Source organism: Kogia breviceps, chromosome 2 (assembly GCF_026419965.1).
Source record: "Kogia breviceps isolate mKogBre1 chromosome 2, mKogBre1 haplotype 1, whole genome shotgun sequence".
NCBI lineage: Eukaryota > Metazoa > Chordata > Mammalia > Artiodactyla > Physeteridae > Kogia > Kogia breviceps.
Window position 1 is genome coordinate 12,019,655 of NC_081311.1, and position 25,001 is coordinate 12,044,655.

The following is a 25,001-nucleotide window of genomic DNA, read 5'->3' on the forward strand; positions in this document are numbered from 1 at the left end:
ATGTCTTCCACTCAGTTCACAAACTCCCAAGGAAGGATTCTCTTTGCCCAAGAGGGGTCACCTGCCTGGTGCTGAACCAGTCTGCTCTGTCCAGGTGGTGAGCTCGGAAGTCCCTGCTAGGACCACACAAGGAGCACGTTTCAGGAAGTAGCAGTGTCCTGGGCAGAGCCAGCTGTTACTTCCCGTGGTCGATCCAGCTAGGCGGGTGTGGGGACTTCTGTTGGGTCGGGGTCTTCCTGAACCTCTCGGGCTGGCCTCAGAGTGGGGGCTTCTGGAAAAGCTGGGGTCCTGCGGTTCGTCCCCCAAGGCCTGCCCAGTGGCACCCGCTGCCTGGTGAGGAGAGATGGTCCTCATTTCCCAGTGGGCCTTGGGGGCCTGGAAGGACCTCATGTCATCCCACAGCCGTGATGGTGTCTAAGCTAGAGTGACCACCGTGGCTTTTCCGACTCAACCCTTTCATTTTGCATCTGAAAAAAACTCAAGGCTCAGAAGGGGAAAGTGACTTGCCCAGGAGCACACAGTCTGTCAGTGGCCGAGCCCCAGCCGGACCCCAGGACCCCAGGTCTTTGACTCCCAGGCTGGGCTTCTTGCACCTTCTTCCCACACTCTCAAAGGTCATGGTCAGAATGTCACATCTGTGGCACAGTGTAGCCCAGGGGAGAGCACAGGCTCTAGAATCTGACCTCTCACTTTTAAGAATTTGGAGATTTTTGACAAGGGACTTACACGGTCTGTGGCTGCAGCCTCTTGTTCGTGTGAAGGGCGTGATGATAACACAAACCTCACAGGGTCACGGGAGGATCTAATGAGCAAATGGGTGTGAAGTGCTTGACCCGGGCCTGACGTGTAGTGAGCGCTCTGTGGGTGCAGCTGCTAGTATTGCCTGTTTGTGGGGCGAGTGGGAACCAAGTCCGGGCCTGCAGCTGCTGGCAAGACAATTGGACACCATTCGAGCAGAGGGCCGGCCTCCAAAAAAGTCCTGGTACCTTGTCTCTTACAGGACCCAGTTTTTCCTGCGGTGTCCGTGGTCACTGTGGACCCTAAAGCTTTCTTGTACTATCCTTGTCATGGGACTGATGGTGCCAGTTTCTTTTAGTGTCTTCCCACAGATTGGACGGGTAAGTGTCCCCCTTTGACTTCCTCTAAGAATATATATCTCTTTCTTCCCCTCGTTATCAGAGTGAAATAAATTATTCTCCGAAAAAATCTGCATAATTTACAAAAGTATAAAACAAAGTAACATTATTTATGCATAATCCCATCTCCCAGGTCACTTGTACAGTTTTGGATTCTGTTTTTAACTGTATATCTGAAGCATTTTTCTGGGACATTAAAAAACCTTTGAGAGATAAATATATATATATATATATATATATATATATATATATATCTTTTTTTCTTGGTTTTGTGTTTTTTGTTTCTTGTTTTTGCGGAGCGCGGGCCTCTCACTGCCGTTGCCTCTCCCGTTGCGGAGCACAGGCTCCGGACGCACAGGCTCAGCGGCCATGGCTCACGGGCCCAGCCGCTCCGTGGCATGTGGGATCTTCCCGGACCGGGGCACGAACCCGTGTCCCCTGCATCCGCAGGCGGACTCTCAACCGCTGCGCCACCAGGGAAGCCCTCTAGCATTTCTTGACTGAACATTTCAAATGCTTGTTGCTGTCATCCCCTGTCCCCAAACCCCACCAAGCAAGTCTTGGCATTTGCTGGACTTTTAAAATACCTTGTTGGTCCAAGGTGGGCATGGCGTAGCTGAATGGTGGTCCTGTCCTGGCTAGGGTGGTTTGCAGAGAGAGCCCAAGGCTAAGAGGGATTCTGCCAGGCCCCTGCCCAGGGCACCTCCTTGGACATTACATGGGCCACAGCATTTGTTTATATTTGAAATTTTCCATAAGAACGTTTAATGGGTTTTTGTTATAGATTAGATATCACTGAAAAGGTTATGTGAAATAGATGCTTTCTGAAATTGTGTTGTTGTTTTTTTTAAACTTGGCTTCTAAGGCAAGAAAACATCTTAATGTGAATATTAAGAATTTAACTTTGTGTTTTAGATACCGCGCAGTGAGCTTGAAAAGGAAATTCAGTCTGCAACGGAAGAAACAGAACTCTTCTATAACAGAGGAGTGTAGGGGTGAGTTTTAGGTGAATTTCTTTGGTACCTGCGTGAAGACCTTCCTCCAAGGTTTCAGTTTGGACAACCCTGGCAGAAGTGTCCTGGAACCCCCTGCGCCAACAGGGTGGCTTCCGGTTACGCATGCCAAGACTGTTTTGAGGCTGACCGTGCCTAGGGTTAAGCAAGCTTGGGTGGAAAGAGAGAAACGGGGGCTGTCCTGTCTAACCCACCACACGGGGTTGCTGAGGGGATGCCTGTGTGATAGAAGATTCAGTTTTCTATTCGTCAGCCTGTGAAAGGATACTGTGAACTTACTAATAAGCTTTTCTAAAGTTGAGTATTGGAAAACAAAGGAGAAAGGGCCACCAATGCCCATGTGCCCAAGGCACAGGCATTAAACTGATGGCCCATCTCGAGGTGTATATGTGGGGAGCCAGTGAAGGCCTCCAACCCCCAAAGCAATCCTGTTTCCCTTCCCAGCTTACTCCTGTTGGACAGCTGCTTAAAATCTTTGCCAGCTGCTGCCCAGCTCCTCCTTTCTCCTCACTGGCAGGTGACCCTGTCTCCTCCTCCACTGTGAAAGCCAAGGCTATTGGCCTCCTGGCACCAAACCTGCTGACCTCCCTCCACACACGCCCGGCCTCCCCTCCTCCGTGCAAAGTCAGCTGTGCCCTGGGCTTGATTGAGCCCGACCCCTCCTGTTTCCTCAGGGCCTTTGCTCTGCAGCCTCCACTGCCCCTCTGGCTCCAGCCTTCCCCCTGCTCCTCCCCAGTAGCATTTCAACTGCTTGAGTCACCTGCCTCATGAAAAAAGCAACCCTCCACCTTGGTAGCCAGACTTTTGCAAAGAGTTTTCTACCCTCACTGTTTCCACCCCACCCTCCACTGCTGAGACTGCTGTCATCCGTGCCTCCCCCAGATGCTGGTCATACTGGCACTGACCCCTGTGCAGGCCTGTCGTGGGGCTTGCTCTCCCCCGCCCAGCAGGCCCGCACCCAGCGGCCCCCCGCGCTTTGCCGTCTGGATGTCCACTTGAGACCATCTTTCCCTCCCAATCTCAGGAAATGGCACCACTGCGTACCAGTTTCATCAGCATCACTGGCCTCGGCCTTACCCCCCCGTTGCCCCACCCCATTCAACACTATTGGGCAGACTCTATTAAGTCTCTAGAACTCACCCCTCTGCATCCACTGCCCAGCCCAACAGCATATCCCCTGCTGGTGTCGCTCATCAGTCCATCCCCAGCCCGCTCTTCTAAACTACACCTGCTTAAAAGCCTTAAATGGGGCTTCCCTGGTGGCGCGGTGGTGGAGAGTCCGCCTGCCGATGCAGGGGACGCGGGTTCGTGCCCCGGTCCGGGAGGATCCCACGTGCCGCGGAGCGTCTGGGTCCGTGAGCCATGGCCACTGAGCCTGCGCGTCCGGAGCCTGTGCTCCGCAACGGGAGAGGCCACAGCAGTGAGGCCTGCGTACCGGGAAAAAAAAAAAAAAAAAAAAAAAAAAAAAAAGCCTTAAATGGCTTCCCAGTACATCAGGATCAAGTCCAAATTCCTCGCCGCGGCAGACAGGAGCCTTTACCTTACTCATCTCTTGCCACTCCCTCTCCTCACTCTGGACTGACATCCAGTTCCTCAGATGTGCTGTGGTTTCTCTTCTCTGGCCTTGCCACCAGCTGTTCCCTCTGTTCTGGGCTAACTCCTCCCTGGGCTTCAGGTCGGACTTGGACGCCAATCACTCTTCCCCAGGAAGCCTTCCAGGATTCACAGTACTGAACTAGGTGCCCTTCCAATGTGCTCCCATAGCGCTCGTATCATGCCTAGCACTTGCCACACCGCGTTCAATCCCGTTTGCTGAAGCTATGTGCCCATAGACTGTGCACCTTGACAGCAGGAACTGTTGCCTTGGGCATCAGGGAAGCCCCAGGATACGCAGTCCATGGTGTAGAGTAGGTACCCAAACGTATGCGTACTGGATGGAGGGCTGTTTCCAACACACCCTGCCCCAAGTCATCTAAGAATGCACCTGTGGCTTTCAGTTTTCCCTAGGCCACAATGACCGTTATCTCCAAATTGGGTAAAAGATGTTTCACAACAGCCTAAAAGGACAAAAATCAGTAAAAAGTGATCTATCAGTCAGCTCCATGTAGCCACAGGCTTATACTAAACAAACTTAACAAAATGTGCAACGGCTCCAAGTGGAGGTTCAGCCACTGACAGATACCTGAGTAGTAATGTGAGAGCATCTTTTCAGAGAAGGCACTTGGACCTTACAGTCAGCAAGCTCCAGGAAGTGCTGGGTGGAGGAGGGCCGGGCAGAGAGGGAAGGGCTGAGCCAGTGGTGGAAGGAGCCAGACTGCCTAACTTTCAAATCGGTCTTCGGATAATTCCCCAGGGGGTTTGCAGTTGACAAAAAAAGGTTTTTTCTTTTGTTTGTCTGGGGTGGGGAGAATTAGAGAAAGAGGGCACAATTTTTCATAGGCCTAAAACTGATGAGTATCAAAATATTTCATTTTATTTCTATATCATAAATTTGTCATTTTAACAACTTTGATCATTAGCTAATAGAGTTATACCAAAAAAATGAGGGCAAAAAAGATGTTAGTATTCATTCTCATAAAGTGCAGATTTAATTTTCAGTTGTTTGCCTCAGTAAACATCATCTCATTTCAAATCCTCCCATGCCCCCACCCAAGGAAGGGCTATTTAAAAAATTTTTTCCTTAACAAATGTCTAACACCAGGAATAAGTGAAAGATCCAATAAAGACAAGCTTTTTTGCAAACATTTTTCTGGGTAAGATTTCTAAGGACAACAGTACTGAGTGAAAAATAACCCTTCATAATGAATATGAATACATATAATAATAACATAATTTAGACCCCCATGCTTATTTTGTAATTTTTATGTCTCCAATTATGAAAAAGTTACCTAACTAAACAAAGAACCGTTACCTTCATACATAGCCAAATTATTTTTACTGATGTTGTTTGAGGACATTCTCTGGTTTTGGCCTTTACAAGAAGTTAATTCTCACACTCTCTCACCAACTATATAAGGCTGCTGTTTCAGCCATAGAGAAATTTATGTTCCAAATGGGCTTTCTTCTTTTACTCTACTACATAAGGACTGGCATCTTTTTCAAAAGAATATTGCTAGCAACTGGGTTAATTAAAGAGTACTAATGGCTTAAGTTTGCCAAATGCTTACCTCTGCAACAGTATAAATATGGATTATTAAGTTGTCTACTCAAGTATAAAATCTATGCAGAACCCTCATAATATAGGCAAAATGTTCAAAGGCTAAGGAAATTTTCTTTTACAAGAAAGTGCAACTGCAGGGTCTTTTGAATGATCTTCTAGACGGTTCTGCAGAAAACTTAGTAGTTTGGCTCAGAAAGTAGAGTTCCTCATGAGGAATTAAAGTTCTTCCTAGAAGAATACAAAGCAAAATTTCAGGCAGCTTTCTGAAAATAAACCATTAGTTTGTGGTTACACACTGAGACAAACTGGAACTTACAATAATGAAGGCTTTCGGATTTGCTGTGATTTGCAGGAGAACTTGACAGAGCTGTTCTGCTCTTACTCCAGGACATCAGGCTGTTTAGAATGTTATACATATATATAGGTGGTTACAGCACTTTGTAAACATTGAGAGTAGGCATGAAATTAATCGCATAGGAGGAAATCGGAAGTGTTTTCATATGTGTTTCAGGTCAAATTGCAATGCTTTCAAAGAAATCATTAAAAATATAACATTTTCTTTGTTATTTCCAGTATTTTACACAGTTAATGGATAATCATGGTGCTAGGGCTTCAGATCAGTTATCAGTGATACATTCTGTCCCACAATCAGATTTTCAGCATTTGTTCCGCAGCTGCTAGATGGTAGAGGAAGTTTTCTGTTGCTGGTGGAAATCGTCTTTGCTTTAGTGCCTCATAATTGAGCACTCGCTTTTCTCCATCATCCGACACTTCTGAAAATGGAGCCAGGTTGGTGAAGATTTCTTTTGTTTTTAGGGAAATATCCTTTAATAGAACAGGAAAATATACAATATGTTAGTATCAAAAAATTTGAGTTCTCCAGAATTCTTCCTGCTATTCTTTTTTAAGTTTATCAGACTAACTTTATAAATTATAAAAAATGAAACATTTAAAACAACAAAAAATACATGTCATGGTTAATTTTGAGCAGCGGTGACGGTGGGATGGGGGCGGGGGTTTAACCTTTTTTTTTTTTTTTTTTTTTTTGGCGTTACGTGGGCTCTCACTGCTGTGGCCTCTCCCGTTGCGGAGCACAGGCTCCGGACGCGCAGGCTCAGCGGCCATCCCTCACGGGCCCAGCCGCTCCACGGCACGTGGGATCTTTCCCGGACCGGGGCACGAACCCGTGTCCCCTGCATCGGCAGGCGGACTCTCAACCACTGCGCCACCAGGGAAGCCCATAACCATTTTTAAAGTGTGCAACTCAGTGGCGTTTTAAGTGCATTCACAGTGTTGTGCAACCATCACCACTATCCATCCCCAGAACTTCTTCATCCCAAACCAAAACTCCGTACCCATTAAACAGTAACTGCCCACCGGCCTCTCCCCAGCCCCTGGCAATCACCATTGTGCTTTCTGACTCTGAATTTGTCTGTTCTAGGTACTTCATATGAATGGAATCACGATATCTGTCCTTTTGTGACTGGCTCATTTCACTTAACATGTTTTCGAGGTTCCTATACGTGGTAGCACATGTCAGAACTTGACTCTAAGGCTGAGGAATAGTCCACCACATGCATATACTACATCTTGTTCATCCGTCCGTCCGCTGATGGACATCTGGGTTGTCTCCACCTTTTGGCCGTTGTGAATAATGCTGCTGTGGGACATGGGTGCACAAATATCTATTTGAGTTCCTGCTTGCAGTTTTTGATACATACCCAGAAGTAGAATTACCAAATCTATGTTAATGCTATGTGTAACTTTCTGAGGAACCGCTATTGTTTGTAGAACAAATCTCTCTCCAGAGTCCCCTCCTGCCTGGGATGAGCGACCCAGCACCTGTCGCACGGGCTTTATTCCCCTTCACTGACTCACATTCCCCTCGGGTGGCTGAGCACTCAGCAGAGCTCACGTTAAAGTCATGTCTTTCTCCTGGTTTGCTGACATCATTCATTAACTTATTCAAATAGTCTGAACCCGTGCGACACGGTAGGCACTCAGCATGCATTGTACTGAGTCATCTGTGTATCACTTTGAGTCCATGAAAAACACAGTAATACAAAACTCAAATTTACACATTTCACCGACGTTGTTTTCCCTCTGATGCTGACAGGGCAATGGGTGGGCAAGGACCATCTGTCCGGTAAGACAGTCTCAGCGCCTGGGTTCTCGGGACAAAACCTGCCCACTCCTCCCGGCCACAGCACCAAAGAGAAGGGACAGTGCTGCTGGCGGGTCTCCGCCAGACCCTGCGGCCCCTCTCACCACTTGGCAGTCGCATCTTTCACTATAAATGCTTGGCTTTGGCACCAACGCCCTCTGTCCATCTCTCCCTGGAGCCCGGTAACGGATTGGCTCATCTCCGCCAGGGCCATCCTGCAGACCTCATCTCGGCAGCTGCCCACCGGCCTCTCCAGTCACTCCACTCTGTGCCCGTGAACAGCAGACAACCAGCCGCTGCCCAGCGAGGCCGTTTCAAGACTCAGTCAGTGGGAAGATTAAGGCATTACCTGTATAACTTGAGTGTCTGATTTCTCTGGATCTTCTGCCGACTGGACAATTAACTGACCGATTTCTTTATGTAGTTTGCCCATTGTCATGGCCTCTGGTAAGATCAAGAAGAGTATGTTGTGTGAATATTTAGATGTTTACATGATGAAAAGTAATCATCTATCTGAAAACTTGAACGATCACACAGAGGGCGTTTTCAAAAAGCAACTGACAACCCCCCATTTCCGTCTTATTACTACACACAAATATGGTGACACAACAGGAGGTAAGGCATGATTGTGATTTATATACTTCATGTCCAAAATAAAAATACACCACCACCAAACAAAAATTCTGATAAGAATTTTTATTTTTCTTTCTAGACAAAACCTAATGAAATCTGACTGCCTATAGGTTGTGATTGTAAGCCAACAGCCTGACTTTCCTGTTCCAGGTCTTCACAGTTGAGAATTCACGTTTATTTTTCTGGCAGGGATATTGCGAAAGCAGCACTTCCTGTCAGTTCTGCAGAAGCAGCTCAACATTCACTGTGTAACGGCCCTTAGAAATGCGCTAAGGCAACAACCCAAGTTACGTTAATTATATACACTGCTATTTTCTGCAGCCAGAAGGTTAACAAACTTCTGTTTGACACTCTTGAGGGACAAACTGCACTGGGACGAGCCCGTTTTACAGACTCAGAGCAGCAGAGGGCAGCAGGGAGTTGCCACGCTTTCCAGTCCTAATGCTTTAGCAGTTTCAGTGGCCCTGGCCACAGCTAGTTTTCTATCACTCTGGCTTTACAAAAGGCAATATCCCCTAAAGACCTGATACTATATTTTGAATTTTCCACCATGAATATTTATTATATTTGTAATTTCAAAGCGAAAACAAGTTCTGGTTCTATTAATTTGAGGCTGCTAGATAAAACCTCACATAATCAGAACCTAGCTGACAAAAATCCCTAATTGGCTGGCATTCAGCTGCTCCCACTTTTAGGAGAAAGATAAATGACACTACAAAAGCTGTTATCTGTCATTCCCGTCTAAAACCAATACCTCATAGTGTCCTAGGCTCAAAACGTATTTAACCCAATCTTTTCTACTTTATGCAGCCGTAATTTAGGATAATTTACAGTTGCCAGAGATGACCCTATGACACTAGAACGCCCTCTCTTGGTCATTAGCCCCAAGAATACTCTCATTCCCTGGTGCTTACTGAGACATCCTTCAAAAAGATTTTCCACACGGGAGTCATATTCAGCCCTCGTGTAGTGACAAATGTCTGCACAGTCTTTGATACTCCTTCCTTTATAAGGTGGAGTCTAATTCTTCTCCCTTAATGACCTGCTTTAACAAATAGAATATGGAGGAAGTGATCATGTATGACTTCCCAGACTAGGTCACAGAAGGTACTGTGGTCCCCCCCTCTCTTGAATTACTGTTGGGGAGACCAGCAGACACGTGGTGAGAGCACTCAAGCTGCCCTATGGAAAGGCCCACGTGGTGAGGCCTCCTGTCAATAGCCACGTGAGTTAGCTTGGAAGTGGATTCTCTAGCCCCAGTTGAGCCTTCACTGGACTGCAGCCCTGGCAGTATCTTGATTAAAACCTCATGAGAGACCCTGAATCAGAACCTCCTAGCTAAGTTACTCATAAATTTCTGCCCACCAAAACTGTGAGGTAAGTATTTGCTATTTTAAATCACTAAGTTTAGAAGTAACCTCTTATGCAGCAACAGATAACAAATACACCTTGTTTGAATATGAAACTGAAGAAACAAGACTAACAGACCATTTATCTTATTAACATATACCGTACAGCATAAGCACTGAGATGTATCCCTAAAAGGGTTAGGTCTATTAAAATGAATGCTGTTCTAGAAACGGAAAAATCCCTCCAGCACAACAGGTGAAGCAGGCCTTCAAAAGGTAGAATCAGCCTAAAAAAATACAACTGCTTGGGTTACATCTTGTGTCAACAACAGAACAGAACAGAGAACTAACCTTTTGCAAGTGGGGCAATGGTAATCTCACTATCTGCCAGATTCACAAACACATCATACAGGTCTGATCTATTGCTCACCTCCAAGTCTACAAATCCAGCGACGTAACCTGCATTACAGAGAGGACCAACGTTACTAGAGTAGGAAGAAATCACATTGTGAACATACCAAAAAAGGAGTGAGTCTAAAAGCTCATCAGCTGCTTTTCTTCTCTGCTTTATTTATCCAGGGCATTTCAGCTATATCCCGTGGCATTTATTAAGATGACACTTTTGCCAATTGCCTGAAGAAACTCAGGCAACTCAAAATGTTCCAAAACTAGGTTTCAGTGTCAAGGAGGAAGGCTGAAGCAAAGCATCTGCTTTCCAGTCATCGCTATTTGGGTCAAGAATGACAGAGGAGGCAGCAGGCAGCAAGGATTCTCTTGACCACTGTCCCCCCTAGGTCTCTGTCAACAGGAAAGTCATAGCCAAACACTCGGGTTCCTCAGGGTTAGCACGGTGGAAACAGCATCATCTTCACCAATTTCAGATCTGATACAATAAATGCTAAAGGAATCAGGGCAACTCAAGAATTAGCAGACTTTTGGAATTGGTGTTAAGACAATGGTTCCCAGACTTTGGATTTCACAGAGCAGTATGATTAAAAAAAAAAAAATTTTTTTTTTTTTTGAGGGCCAATTTTATTTCACCAAGTGACAACATTTAAGAAACAACAGCAGCGGACTTTCCTGGTGGCGCAGTGGTTAAGAATCTACCTGCCAATGCAGGGAACACAGGTTCAAGCCCTAGTCCAGGAAAATCCCACATGCCGCGGAACAACTAAGCCCGTGAGCCACAACTATTGAGCCCGCATGCCACAACTACTGAAGCCAGCGCGCCTAGAGCCCGTGCTCTGCAAAGAGAGAAGCCACCGCAATGAGAAGCCCGCGCACCACAACAAAGAGTAGCCCCCCGCTCGCTGCAACTAGAGAAAGCCCACGTGCAGCAACAAAGACCCAACGCAGCCAAAAATAATAAATAAATAAATAAATTTATATATTAAAAAAAAAACACCAGAAGCAACAAAATCAAAAACCTGAAGCTGGCGGCGGTGGGCCGTGTGCAGAGAGACTGCGCCCGGCACTGCCACCCGGAGCATGAGAACTGCAGGCAACTCGCAAGAGCTCTGCTGTCCCACCCACAAAACGAGATCCCTATAAAACAGCCCCGACCACGGTTTGCGGGAGAGAGCGTGGATGCACCAGCTGCGACCCGTCCATTCTTCGGTCAAAGGATGAAGCTTTCCTTTGCTTCCGAAACGAAAACTCATTCTGTTGGCTTGAATGACACTGGGCAGAAGGGCCCTTGCTGGGGATGCACTCCAGAGGCGGGGAGGAAGCTGAAAATGGCCAAAGCCAATTTGGATCTTCACAGAAGACATCTGTAGTCTCCTGCAGTTAGAGGTGGCGACCTAGCTGCTCCTCCCTTGATTTGCAACTGTTCGAATCTGCCCTTTGGAACTCAGGGAAGGTCATGGGGGCTGGAGTCTTGTCTACAAAAAATGGGGGACAAAAAGGCCTCCGTGCCTGGGAGGCCCATAGGGCCCCGCTCAGTTTCAATTTCTTCTTGCCAATTCGATCATAAAGTCATTGAGGAAAAGCGTCTTGTCTTATATAATACGGCAACTTGCCAAGACCTCAGCATATACTAGGTGCTTAACAAAAGTTTACTGCATGATGACTCGCTTCCTTGACTAATAAACACCATAATTCTTCCATCATTTGGCAAATAAAGGGGCTGTAATATTGTGATATAATAAGAAATGTATATTTGGTTATCCAGGCTCCTGGCCAGAGCTCCTACAACACATGTAATTTCCTAAGAGATAAGAGTTAAAGGAGCACCTTTTGTTATAATACCTGGATTTTGTCCCCAGTTCCTGAAATAGTTCCAGAGTGTTAAAGGTGAAAGGAGGGTCTTTTATTATTTATAACAAGCCCCCTTTCAACCACACCAGAGTGTATGTTAATGAAGTGACAAAGCCTCTAAGAATGGGGGGTGCTGGTGCTTCCCTGGTGGCGCAGTGGTTAAGGATCCGCCTGCCAATGCAGGGGACACGGGTTCTATCCCTAGTCTGGGAAGATCCCACATGCCGCGGAACAACTAAGCCCGTGTGTCACAATTACTGAGCCTGTGCTCTAGAGCCCGTGCTCCGCAACAAGAGAAGCCACCGCAATGAGAAGCCCGCGCACCAAAACGAAGAGCAGCGCCCACTCGCCGCAACTAGAGAAAGCCCACGCGCAGCAACAAAGACCCAACGCAGCCATCAATCAATCAATCAATCAATGAAATGATACTGCAGATTCCTGGAGAGGGGACACTATTCTATAAGTGCTCCTGAGCCAAGCTGCTATCCAAATGGAAAAAAATGGAACCAGATCCCAAACCCACACCCTACAAAAAATAGTAATTCCAGGTAGATTAAAGACTTAAATGGGGATGAAAAAACTTTAAAAATTTTTACTAGAATATATAGGAGAATACCTTTCTACTGTTGGGATAGAACTTTTCTTAAACAAAATATAAAAAATAAAATCATGAAAGCCTAAAAAATCCCAACAGATTAAAATTAAGATTTCTAGGGGCTTCCCTGGTGGTCCAGTGGTTAAGAATCTGCCTTCCAATGCAGGGGACGTGGGTTCGATCCCTGGTCGGGGAACTAAGATCCCATAAGCCATGAGGCACGGCCGAAAAAAAAAAGAGGGTAACTTTTATGTGATGTGTATTTTACCAGTTTTTTTTTTGTACTTTATAATTTTTATTGGAGTATAGTTGATTTAGAATGTTGTGTTGGTTTCAGATGCACAATTTTTTTAAATTAAAAACCTTTTTAAGGGAAAAAAAAAAGGTTGCATTTACCAAAAAAAAATAAATGATCAGTATGCCCCTTAGGAATGCACTTAAAAAAAAAAAAAATCCCCCAGAACAAACAACCCTGGTAAGGCTGAGCTTCTCATCCCCTGGGAGCCTGCTGTCTACCTGGGCACATCTGCAGGGCTTCCAGCTCATCGGCGTCCAGGTGCACGTAGGGGTGAAGTATGGTCCAGTCCTGTCGATGCCACACCAGGGCAGGCAGAGTCCTGGGGTCAAGGTGAGAACACAGATGGTTGCCAGCCCACACCTGAGACTCAGCCCGTCCTCTTCCTTCTTCTTCTGGGGGAGGAAACTGGCTACCAGATGCAGAGGGAGAACAAACCCTAAACATGCCAACACCTCCTGCACGCTTCAAAGTAAAGTAACGCAATGTTTTAAACACTGACTGTTGGGTCAGATTGGCTACAAAAATCTCAAGGTAAAGTTTCAAAAGATCTCCATGGTGGCAAGGAAGGATGCTTCTAAAGTGTTCCTCCCAATGTCCCCTCTGCGGACTGCCATGGAGGGAGTCTGAGGGTAAAATCCAAAGTGGGCCCTGCAAGCAAGAAAGTTTTTTGAAGTCTCGCATTTCATATTTAAAATTCCAGCCAAACTTGCAAACTACTTTGTGTTTGTTTTTATACAAAAATAAGTTTTCGTAAAGAAACTTCCAATAAAGCAGCTACTTCGTTCATGAAGAAGTATGTGCCGAATTTATCTGTGGTTTTGTGAACCCCCTGATGGCCTGCTACGTATCTCAGAAGCTGTGGACACTCCAGTTTCAGAAGCATAAATGGAGAGGAAAAGGGTAATTGGGTGGAAAAATACAGGGTTTGGGAGTCAGAGCCGGGTAAAAACTCTGGTCCTGTAACCTAAGATCTAAGGCAATCACAATCATAATAACAATGATTGTCTCTAGAGTGCACACTACGGACAAGGTGCATGCCGAGCACGTTACACAAATTATTTCCAATCCTGAAACCAAGCTAACGAGGCAGGTATTATCGTCTTCATTTTACAGATAAAGAAACTGAGGCGTAGAAACATTATGTACACTTTATGTGGTCACAAGGCTAAGAAGTTGCCTCCCAGGACTTTAACCCAGGTCCTTCTGACTAGCAAGCCTTTCTTCTTCTCAATATCTAATCCTTAGCCTCCATCTTCTCATCTATAAACAGGGCAGTAACACTTCCTCCCAGGGTTCTTGTCATGAGTAAATTTAATAATTTAAGGTGACTTACACAATGCCTGGCATACAGTAAACAGCATAAATACTAGTTCCCCTGCTTTTACAGAAGAATCTAAGTTAGATTTGGCAAAGAAAACAAAACAAACTATATTTATTATATAAATAATACAGTCTGTAATAAAATTGAATGGAAGAAACAACTTATCTAAAACGGGGGTCAGGCAACTATGGCCCATGGGTCGGCGGCCCGTCTTTGCACATATTATACTGGAACATAGCCGAGCTCATTCATTTACCTATGTACTGTCCATGGCTGCTTTTATGCAACCTGTGGCAGTTAAGTAGTCGGCACAGAGAGCGTACGGCTACAAGCCTAAGATATTTACTCTGTGGCAAGGGAAAGTTTGCAAACTCCCCGCTCCAAAATATTCATATTCCAAAATTTAAAGAAGAATCTGTTCAAATTCAGTAACCTTGAACTACTCAATCTAAACTAAAACATTACACCAAAATGGTATTTCAGCCCCAACCTAACGCAGGTTGTTTATACCAATGTGCAAAGGAACAGGGCACACGGTGACACAGAGGGCCCCAAAGTGGCTGCCAACAAAGTTTACACTTTTAAATGATAAGAGACCATACCTGGTAAACTCCTGGACAGCTTCTATTTTGGGGTGATAGACGACAATTCTTTTCTTTAGCATCAGTGCTGTGTGTAAGATAACAGTTTCCATTCCAAACTGAGATACAATGTCTTAAAACAAAAATAATTGTTACTGCATTAAACATTATATAAGGAAATCAAGTTTTCATTGGAAATTATTCTTGCATGAATGCAAAATTATTTTCAACACAGAGAATAACTTTAGGTAAATGTTCTAAGTGCAGAAGCACCTTATTTGGTGGATGGGCATATCAATCCATACATCTGCTCCGCAGGATGGACGTTAGAGTAGCTGCACCTGCTCCCGCAAGGGACAGTATGCTGGATGCACAGATGAAGCCAGACTCACAAGAAAGTGGAATTATATGAAGGGAACCACCATCCTCGGTGTCGTGCAAACTTAAATTTTTTTTTTTTAATTTATTTTTGGCTGCATTGAGTCTTCGTTGCTGCGTGTGGGCTCTCTCCAGTTGAGGTGAGCAGGGGCTACTCTTCGTTGCGGTGCGCAGGCTTCTCATTGCAGTGGTTTCTCTTTGTTTTGGAGCACGGGCTCTAGACATGCAGACTTCAGTAGTTGTGGCACTCGGGCTCAGTAGTTGTGGTGCACGGCCTTAGTTGCTCCTTGGCATGTGGGATCTTCCCGGACCTGGGTTCTAACCTGTGTCCCCTGCATTGGTAGGCAGATTCTTAACCACTGCGCCACCAGGGAAGTCCCCAAACTTAAATTTTAAAAAATGTTCACTGACCACCCCCCCCCAAACCCACATACACATCATTGCATAAGTCCTTGTGAGACAGTTGGACAAATACCTAACACCTCAACAGGGATGCTTAGAAACCATATAAAACAGGAGGATAAAGAGTGGAGACAGGGCTTCCCTGGTGGCGCAGTGGATAAGAATCTGCCTGCTAATGCAGGGGACACAGGTTTGATCCCTGGTCTGGGAAGATCCCACATGCCGTGGAGCAACTAAGCCCGTGAGCCACAACTACTGTGCCTCTGCTCTAGAGCCCCTGAGCCACAACTACTGAAGCCCGCGTGCCTACAGCCCATGCTCTGCAACAAGAGAAGCCACTACAAGAGGCCTGCGCACCACAACAAAGAGTAGCCCCCGCTCGCCGCAACTAGAGAAAAGTCCACGCGCAGCAATGAAGATCCAACATAGTCAAAAGAAAAAAAAAAAAAGAGTGAAGACAGGTGCTGTGGGAGGATGAGAAAGAAGGCCAGCATCGCCCTTGGAGTTCCCCTCTCTTCCCTTTTAAGGACCTGAGGTTTCGGTTTAGCCCTAGGCTGGACTTTCCAGCGAGGAGAGAGTGATGCGGAGTTAGAATGGGAACTCTGGGGCAGGGGCTTGAGCTCCCCAGGTGGAACAGGTCACTGCTAAGATCTAAGGAAAGGAAAATGATGGAAGTCAGTGGAGACCTTGACCCGTGAACTTTAGCTCACTGGTGAAAGAACATTTCTGTATTAACAGCTGGAATCATATGGAAAGAAACACCACAAAAGTCTGCTTTGTGACAGAGTTTCTAACCACATAAGGAAATGTAGAAGTTGAACTACCCTCCTGCATAGGAAACAAATATCATGTAGATGAAAATATACGGAAAGATGAAATAACAGAGTCTAATGACAGATTGTCCTTGGCTTGGGGATTTTGTTGTTGCTGGCATGGACTCATCTGGGATGGGTTTTTGTTTCTTTTTTGCTTCTTCTTTTTTATTTATTTATTTATTTTTTACCTTTGACGGAGCCTGCAAGGTATGCCTTTCGGGCATCAAAATCCTTGCTAAGGAAAGAGCCATTTTCTTCACTCTGGCATATCCCCTTTGTGAGAACCGCGATGTAACTCTCCATCATCTTAACTGGGCTCCCATGTTTCAGGTACATTCTGTGAGAAAGGACAAAAAGCAAGCATGCTACTAGTTAGCATGAACCACCTGGAGAAACGCACCAAGGCCAGGCACGGGTACATTCTAAAGAATCTAAGCCAACTTGCTAATATACCTCTGAATGCCTGAATCTTTTCATGATGTGGTTACCTCTATAAATTTAATTAGAAAATGTATTAGAAAAACAAAACAACCACTTGAACAACCTTCAACAATTCTGTGAAGTTGGCTCTCTTGTTACATCTGGGAGGCCTGCTGTGATCCACTTAGGCAGGAGAATGAACTATGGACTTTCTGAGGCCCAGCTGTTCTCAAGAATATTGTATCCTTATCTCTTTTTATGTCACACATTCACAACTGTTTCTGTTAGTCATAACAACTGTTTTATTGCTGGATATCCTCTGACAAGAAAGGAGTTTTATGCATTGTTCACAAAGAAAGCAGCAATTAGGTGTAGAACCTATATGTATTATCAGAGTTCTCAGAGGTAGCTGTATTTAGATAATTAAGAAATCAAACTCCTTTAAGTTTGTGGTGATAAATGCACACCAGACACATTCATCAAGTTGAAACTTCCAGAAAATGCTGACAGGAAACTGGCTACATTTATAGCTCACATGTGAAATCAGCCCTTTCCCCTGAAATATTTTCCTGTAAGTAAGTAAATGTAAATTCTTCTGGAGAAGCAGGACTGGGTCTACTTGGGCATTTTAGTAGCTGAAGGGATAGAAAACTGGGACGAAAATAAAATAATTGTTTAAGAAAGATCACTTGAAAACTATATTTACTGTAGACTAAGCGAAAAAAGCATGTGCTTTAACTGCTTACTAAATTTTGTCAATCATCAGTGTTTTTAAATTATTTCAATGCATAAATTGGGGAAAAAGGCAAAGAACAATGAATATGGTAAACTATCATATATATAGAACAGTCAACCCCATATACATGCTTATATATGAAGAAAATATCTCCAGTAAGATACAGAGAAGGGAAGCCCAGGAGCTGCCTTGGGGTGGGGAGTCTGTAGATGGAATCAGAGATGGGGAAGAGGGGAAGGAAGGGACTTAGGCTTCACTGTATACTCTTCGGTATTATTTGCATTTCTGTTTACAATGTGCTTACATTACCACCACCAAAACAAAGCAGGAAACCAAAAAACACCATTAAAATTATTAAATGTTTTTAAATAAAATAAAAGTTATTTAAAAAAATTTTAAATTTAGAATTATAGAAAGGGGTCACGGCTCTGGACCCAGATCCCACGGGGGAATGAACCCCTCCATGCGGGTTCCCATGGCCACCATGAGAGGCGTGCTGTGGAGGGCACCTCTCAACAGAAATGGGAGGGAACACTTCACCACCGTCAAAAAGCGTGTGTCTGACTAACACAACATTGTAAATCAACTATACCTCAATAAAAGTAAAATAGAGAAGAAAGGGAAAGTGAGAAAGAAAGTGCTCGTCTCTGTGTGTGTGAACAGGCACATGTGCACACGGGGAGAGTGAGTGTGTGTGCACACGAGCACGTGAGCGAGGCCAGGTGCTAGGGCACGCACTCAAGTGCGGTTAAGGGGTGGGGGCAGAGCAGGTGGCTGACCATAGCTTGAGCCCTCATTTCTCTTCTAACTGTGACAGAGAAGACAATCCAAAATGTGACGATGCCATAGCACTGCACAAGCGGAGACACCCTCTGGGCTTCCTTCTGGGCAGGAAGTGGGGTCTAAAGCAACCTCGCCTTCCGGGCCCCAGAACATTTCCCAGTGAATTCAGTTGAGTAACCTAACCCTGACTCAATCAAATGAAATGGGAGTCCAACGTTTGTTCAAAAACAACTTTGCAGTGTTTTTAGTTCATGGCTTCTGGATAGAGCCCCTTCTAACAATAATAATCTCCCTTAGTGTCAGTGCTGCATTTGCAGAAAACTGTTTATATTCCACAGCGAGCCATACACCTGGAATTTATCTCACGGAAAGCAAGAAGCCTTTCTTATCACAGCTGACTGCAAAAACACTAAAACTTCATTCTGTCAAAATACAACCTAACCGAAACACTTAGGTGATGAGAGTGTATTCTTGCGCTGTGTGCGCACGCATGCGTGCATGTGCACGTGGTCATACACGGAAATGGCAAAAAAGGCAACCATTTATCAGGCTTATGGTGAGAAAAACAGAAACAACTCCCCTTATCCACCCCCCCAAAAAAAACCTACTTATTGGGCATAAACCTGAGGGCTGAGAGTAATACATAACACTGAGAATTATAATTCTATCTAGTAACAATATTAGAAAAAAAACAAAACCCCAAACCCTGAAAAAGTCTTGATTAAAGAAAAAGCCAATATCCCTAACATATCAGATGGATTTCATTAATTCCACCAGATATACTTATCAAGGCAAAAAAGCAGACTGTATATTTTAGTTAAATTTTTTCAACGCCTGGGATGAAACTGAAGGAGTCTATCCTTCAGTTTAACGATTAACCAAAAAATCAGTTTCTCAGCTCCTCATCATTCCAGCTAAGAAATATTTTCCTGTGCTTTAGCATAATTCAAAATGCCCATTAACTTTCCCCAAATGACTCCCACACACAGACCTTGACACAAATGAACCAGCTTACCACTTCCATCCTAAGGAAAGTTCCAGATTGGAAATGAGTAGAAGTAACAGACCAAAAGTGGCAAGTGACTCAAAGTACCCAGAAATTACAATAGTTTTGCAAACTGCCTCTTCTCCTCCCCTCTACCATTTTCCCTAATAAGAGGAGCAGTACCATGGAAGCAGAAGACAAAGTTCCTCTTTATAAAACAGTGTCCGAAGGGCCAGTAAAGATTTAGTTGGGGAAACAGAAGGCTGAAATATGCTTCCTCAGTGTAGAAATCTGCTGTATTACTATTGAGTAAGATCTTCATTTTTGTATATTAGCATTTAATACAGTTTTCATACAGACCTACACAATATCCTAGTGAAGGCGGCATATTTCTCTGGATTAAAATCTTTGGCGGTCAGAACAATAGAAAAATGAGTCACCTGTCCAAAACAAACAAAAAAAAGTACACTCTTTAAAGACACTTTAATAGAATTAATCTTTATTACTATATCCTAACAAGCGTCTTGTATAAGACATACCAGCATTAAAAAGAAAAGACCAAAATGTACCAAGTCCTCACTTGCCTCTTTATACTTTTATGTATATATACACACATAAAAAAATTATACATACATATATATTTAATTTTTTAGAGTTAGAGTTTTTTCCTCAAAATCATAAAAATATTTCAAAAATATCAGAAATGTGACTTTTTATTTAAGCCCCCTACCCTCATCGAAGCAGAACTAAGAATGCTATATCAGACCTACCACATAGTGACTGTTTTTCACTAATGAAATAGAAGGATGGAAAACAACAAAAATACGTTTCAGTAAAATTCATACAGTAAAAATCATACAGTTCCCCAAATAGCCAATTCTCTGTAAAATGCTATATAGGCTAAAGGGCATTGTTATAATAACCTTCATTTATTTATATGTCTCTGTTATTATACGTATAAATTTCTGATAATCATATACCTATTATTCCCATTAATGAGTATCTTTCTGCAATTTACATTTTCTAATTATTAATCTCTGTTTTGTCTTAAACCTCTTACAGTTTCTAAATTGTTGCCTTCCTGTTATTTTAAATGTAATTCCTTACATTTCAACTGGACATGCTGCATACTGTCTGGTGATTGACTATAAAATCAGCCCTGAAATTGTAAAAGAAGTCCCCATCCAGAAACTGACCAGGAGCTCAACCACTTCTTTCCAATATTCTTTCCTCTGAAAAAGCCACTGGTTGTGTGGGACTAGGAAAGTCCACAACGACCACATACTTACTGGTTTTTAGTCTGTCACCTGATGGTGTTCATATGAAATCACACACACACACACACACACACACACACACACACACTTTGTGTAGACACAAAGTCTACAGAACACATGAATTTCCTCAATTATCCTTTCTATTCTTAACATATCCTTATCATCTATAAACAAATGAAAAGGTTTTCTTAACTAGGATAATTATAACCTTTAAAATAGTTTTTAATTATGGAAAAATACTTCTTCCCACTTTTAATCAGAGTCCAGGCTTTGAAAATACTTCCACATTTCTACTCCATAAGTATAACCTGGGAAAGGCTTCGCTATACCAACCCCAGGTCAGTCAAATAATATACACCAATAAATATAATGAATGAGAGTGAAATGTGAAAGAGAACATTCCCAATTAAAGTCATATATTTAATATTTTTCCAAAGCGTATTGTGAATGATGAAGTCTAAAGCTAAGGGTTATTGGAATCTTACATCACTTAAAATGTTTTTTGTTTTTTGACCCTCATACAGTCATACCTTTTTCAAAACGGAAGAATCTGGAACTTCAACTGTTGTGATATAAAACCATGTTCTTCTGTACTGACCAAAGACGAAGGGATGGAGAAGTTTGTTTTCCTCTGTAAGGCAGCATTTTCTCAGCAGTAAGTTCCTTAAAGTAGCTGTCGTGGAAGGATAACACCACACCCACAGAACTTCTCCATTTGTGTCCTTTTCTACGGTGGAAAGATGGTCACTGTGAGAATGTCAAACAGCAGCAAGGAAGTGAATTGATTGGTTACTCAGAAGCATTTCGTGGAATCAGTTTTAACACCCCATTTTACAAAGCAACCCAGAGCACGTGAGAGCCCCCAATTCTCACCTACCTCTCCTGGTTACATTAGCTAGCTCTCCTGATCTTGAATTTTAGGCCACCTGAGTAAAAAGCTTTTCTAACAAATCATGAATGAAAATGTAGCCTTAGAGGTTTTCTAGGGGTCTTCCCTATCTCCTCCCACACTTTACCTTTTAATCTAGTTGGAAGGAACTTTAATAAATACACAGAATGGATGGGTTTGTTGAAAACTGGAAATTAAGAAAATGGTGAAATCTCTGTCATATGCTTTGTACTGATAGTATGTCTTCTATATTTAAAATTTTAATAATAATGGTTTAACAGTCATATATGTAGCTTCACCATCAAAGTCAACACCTCAGTAACAAAATAGGAACAATTTGCTAATAATAACTCCAGGCAAAAATAGCCTAAACTTTAGAGAAACAGTAACTGAACATATAGCAGTAAAAATCCAGTTTTTGATCTATAGACTTAAAAACAAACCCTTTTATTATGGAAAATAGCAAGTATAAAAAAAAGTAGAGAGAATGATAAAATGAGCCTCCATCACGCAGCTTCAGCAGTTATCAACACCTGGCACTTCTTGGTTCATAAGGAGAAGGAGCGCCCCTTTCCCCCCCTTATTTTAAAGCAAATCCCTTTTAAATTCACGTCGACATGAAAAATAAAAAGAACTGAATTGAAAATACGATAAGCCATCTTTTTCTTTGCTGTTAACCAGATAAAGTCAGTTTAATTCAGCCTTAATTCCGAGGTACCTTCAAGAAGGACTAAGATGTCTGAGGTACTTAGGGTTTGCTTTGAAACAGTTTTTAAAAATCACATTAAAGATGAGCACAGGAAGCCGTTCCCAGATAAACGCACTCCTTTGAGACAGTGAAAATAATAATCAGCAACATTTCGCCGCATTTCCGCCAGTTTTGCTAGATCCAAGCAATGTCTTGTGTATTAGGGTTTAGGGGTATATAAAAATCTCAGGAGAATACATTTTCAAAGGACAATGGCACTCAGGGAACCGACAGAAGTTCATTCAAGCAACCCCGTGCTCACTGTCGCTGTCGGATGAATGGCTGCTTCAAAAACCCTGCACAAGGTTCAGGCACACACTCGACTGCCCAAAGACCCCAACGCACTTCCCTATCCATTAATTCCTCAAAACGAACTGGGTGATTCCTCAATCCCCACTGTGATTATGTAGACATCTGTGTCATATGCACGACCTCTGTCTTAGGATGCAGTTCTCCACTGGTATGAGTTGCGGTTCTGGGACTAGACTGCAAGGGTCCCCCATCCTGGGTCTGCCACTTCCTAATGTGCGTTCTTGCACAAATGACAGCCAGGGCCTCCACCTGCTGCGTAAAGTGGGCATCAAACATTACCCAGATCCCCTGGAGCCGAGGTGAGAGTCAAACGGGAAATAATCCATGCATAACGTGCAGCACCCCGGGCTGGCAGTTGGCCACCGCGTCTGGAATCGCTCGATCACATGACCGGGGCCAGCCGGGCGCCGGGCTCGCAGTCACGCGTGGCTCTCCCTCGTTCGGAGGGACCCCGGCCCTGCAGCCTCACAAACGCGCGGCCTGCAAGCTCCTCTCTGCCTGACCGGCGACTCGCCTACGCGGCTCGGTCACGCTCCACGTCCGGGCTCCTCTGCAGCCCGGGGCGTCCAGGAGGAGCTCCCTCCCAGAGCCTAGGAGGTCTCCAGGGTACCCGGCCCCGCAGGCCGTGCTGCGCGCGCACGGGCCCAGGGCGGCAGGCCGGGGCCCCGCGCCGAGGAGGCCGGGCCCCGCAGCCCACAGGCCAGGCCCAACATGGAGGGGGCCGCACCCTCCCCACCGCAGGCGGTGCCGGGGACCGCGCGAGTAGGGGCCGTCCCAGGCCCAGGCGGAGACAGAACTGGGTGCGGGCCTGCGGGGCAGGGCGCCTTCCTCCTCACCGATCAGCCCGACTCCGAGCATCAGCAGAGGGTCCGCAGCCTCAGTTGCAGCCATCTTCCGCCGCCGCCGCCGCCGCCACAGAGCGCCGCTCCCAGCTCTCTGCTCATAAGCTCCGCCTCTCCTCGGGGCCCGCCCGCCCGCAGGCCCCCGCCCCGCAGGCTCCCGCCCCGCCTCCCTCCCTCCAGGCCCCGCCCCCGCACTGGAGACCCCAGCCTCCGCCCCGCTCTGCCGGGGGTCTGCCCCTCCATTCACCTTCACCCCAGGCTCCTCACCCTCAGAGATCTCCCTCATCTCTCTGCTCCAGATCTTCATTCCGCTCCCTCGTCAGCCCACTCCAATCTTCGCACTTCTCTTCAGGCTTTCCTCATTGTACCTTTCTCCTCCAATCTGGCTCAAAAGAGGCGTCCTGAGGATGAAGGAATGGACACCATTCATTCAGTCCCTTATTCATCCAGCCATCCAAAACAAAAAAAAAAATAATTGAGGATTTAAAATGGCTTTAGGGCTTCCCTGGTGGCGCAGTGATTGAGAATCCGCCTGCCGATGCAGGGGACACGGGTTCGTGCCCCGGTCCGGGAGGATCCCACGTGCCGCGGGGCGGCTGGGCCCGTAAGTCATGGCCGCTGAGCCTGCGCGTCCGGAGCCCGTGCTCCGCAACGGGAGAGGCCACAGCAGTGAGAGGCCCGCGTACCGCAAAAAAAAGAAAAAAAAGGGAAAAAAAAGGATTTAAAATGCCTTTAGGACTTTCCTGGTGGTGCAGTGTTTAATAAGAGTCCGCCTGCCAATGCAGGGGACATGGGTTCCAGTCCTGATCCAGGAAGAACCCACATGCCTCAGAGCAACTAAGCCCGTGTGCCACAACTACTGAGCCTGCGCTCTGGAGGCCACGAGCCACAACTACTGAGTCCGCATGCCACAGCTACTGAAGCCTGCGCGCCTAGAGCCCATGCTCCGCAACAAGAGAAGGCACCGCAATGAGAAGCCGGCACACTGCAACGAAGAGCAGCCCCCGATCGCCGCAACTACAGAAAGCCCGTGCGCTGCGATGAAGACGCAACGCAGCCATAAATAAATTAATTAATTTAAAAAATAAAAATAAAATGGCTTTAGAAATATAGTATTGACTAAGACAGAGCATTCCAATGGGGAACTTACTAAAACAGCCCAGAGGGATAAGCCTATTCAATAAAATAGTGCCGTTTGTTAGAGAGTGGATGGGGTGCGCTGATCTGAAATGGGTGTTAAGAAGGCTTCCCTCAGGAAGGGATATTTGAACCAGGATCTGAATGATGGGAAGGAGCCAGACAGTTTGGGTGGCTGCAGGATCTTTTCTTCCAGATTCTCTGTGCCTCTAAATCCAAATCACACAAAACTAATCAGGGAAAGATCTTTCGAGTCTGTAGGAATACAATCCCACCCTCATCTCATTTGATCTTTACAAAAAAAATTTTTTTTAATATGACATATTTCATACACACATACCAATCTAAGAAAAACATATGGTTACCACCCAGCTTAAGAAATAAAGTATTACAAGGACGTCCCTGGCAGTCCAGTAGTTAAGACCCCATGCTTCCACTTCAGGGGCAGCAGGTTGGATTCCAGGGAACTAAGATCCCACATGTCTCGAGGAGCGGCCAAAAATAATAATAATAAAGTAAAAAGAAATAAAGTATTATAAATGTAGTTGAAGCACTCTCCTTCTCTTCCCTAAAATCTTAAACTTCCCTATCCTACAGAGGTAACCACTATTCTAAATTTGTTAATTGTTGTTTTCCTGTATGTTTTTAAACTTTGGTATATGTGTATGTATCACTCAATAAAATATTATACTCCTTCTAAAACTTTATACCATTGCAACAATAGTTAACGTTTATTGGGTGGCAGGCATTGTTCTCTGTGCTTTACTT

At 44.8% G+C, this 25,001-nt stretch overlaps 2 protein-coding genes across 18 annotated transcripts in view; one reads left to right on the forward strand and one right to left on the reverse strand.

The window, feature by feature from the left end:
• Positions 1-8,154, forward strand: part of SFXN4 (sideroflexin 4) — a 24,610-nt gene extending 16,456 nt beyond the window's left edge. For 3 of the 7 annotated variants that reach the window (XR_010838814.1, XR_010838815.1, XR_010838813.1), the window contains 4 exons: positions 1,001-1,118; positions 2,052-2,131; positions 5,962-6,098; positions 6,751-8,154. Coding sequence is in view for 4 of the 7 variants with exons in the window: in XM_059052496.2 (XP_058908479.1) it covers positions 1,001-1,118; positions 2,052-2,129 (196 nt within the window). In the remaining 3 variants the exon portion in view is untranslated. The remainder of the gene's footprint in view (positions 1-1,000; positions 1,119-2,051; positions 2,132-5,961; positions 6,099-6,750) is intronic. The other 4 variants (XM_059052496.2, XM_067024542.1, XM_067024544.1 and 1 more) reach the window with 2 other exon arrangements.
• Positions 1-23,220, reverse strand: part of DENND10 (DENN domain containing 10) — a 26,726-nt gene extending 3,506 nt beyond the window's left edge. The window contains exons 1-10 of one of the 11 annotated variants that reach the window (XR_010838809.1): positions 23,091-23,198; positions 20,836-21,032; positions 19,389-19,468; positions 16,293-16,441; positions 14,531-14,642; positions 12,826-12,926; positions 9,807-9,914; positions 7,823-7,917; positions 5,626-6,134; positions 5,317-5,537 (exon numbers count right to left, since the gene is read on the reverse strand). Coding sequence is in view for 6 of the 11 variants with exons in the window: in XM_059052481.2 (XP_058908464.1) it covers positions 5,958-6,134; positions 7,823-7,917; positions 9,807-9,914; positions 12,826-12,926; positions 14,531-14,642; positions 16,293-16,441; positions 19,389-19,468; positions 20,836-21,032; positions 23,091-23,145 (1,074 nt within the window). In the remaining 5 variants the exon portion in view is untranslated. Of the gene's footprint in view, positions 1-4,708; positions 6,135-7,822; positions 7,918-9,806; positions 9,915-12,825; positions 12,927-14,530; positions 14,643-16,292; positions 16,442-19,388; positions 19,469-20,835; positions 21,053-23,090 lie in introns of those variants that run through there. The other 10 variants (XR_010838808.1, XR_010838810.1, XR_010838811.1 and 7 more) reach the window with 10 other exon arrangements.
• Between the last annotated feature and the right edge of the window lie 1,781 nt (positions 23,221-25,001).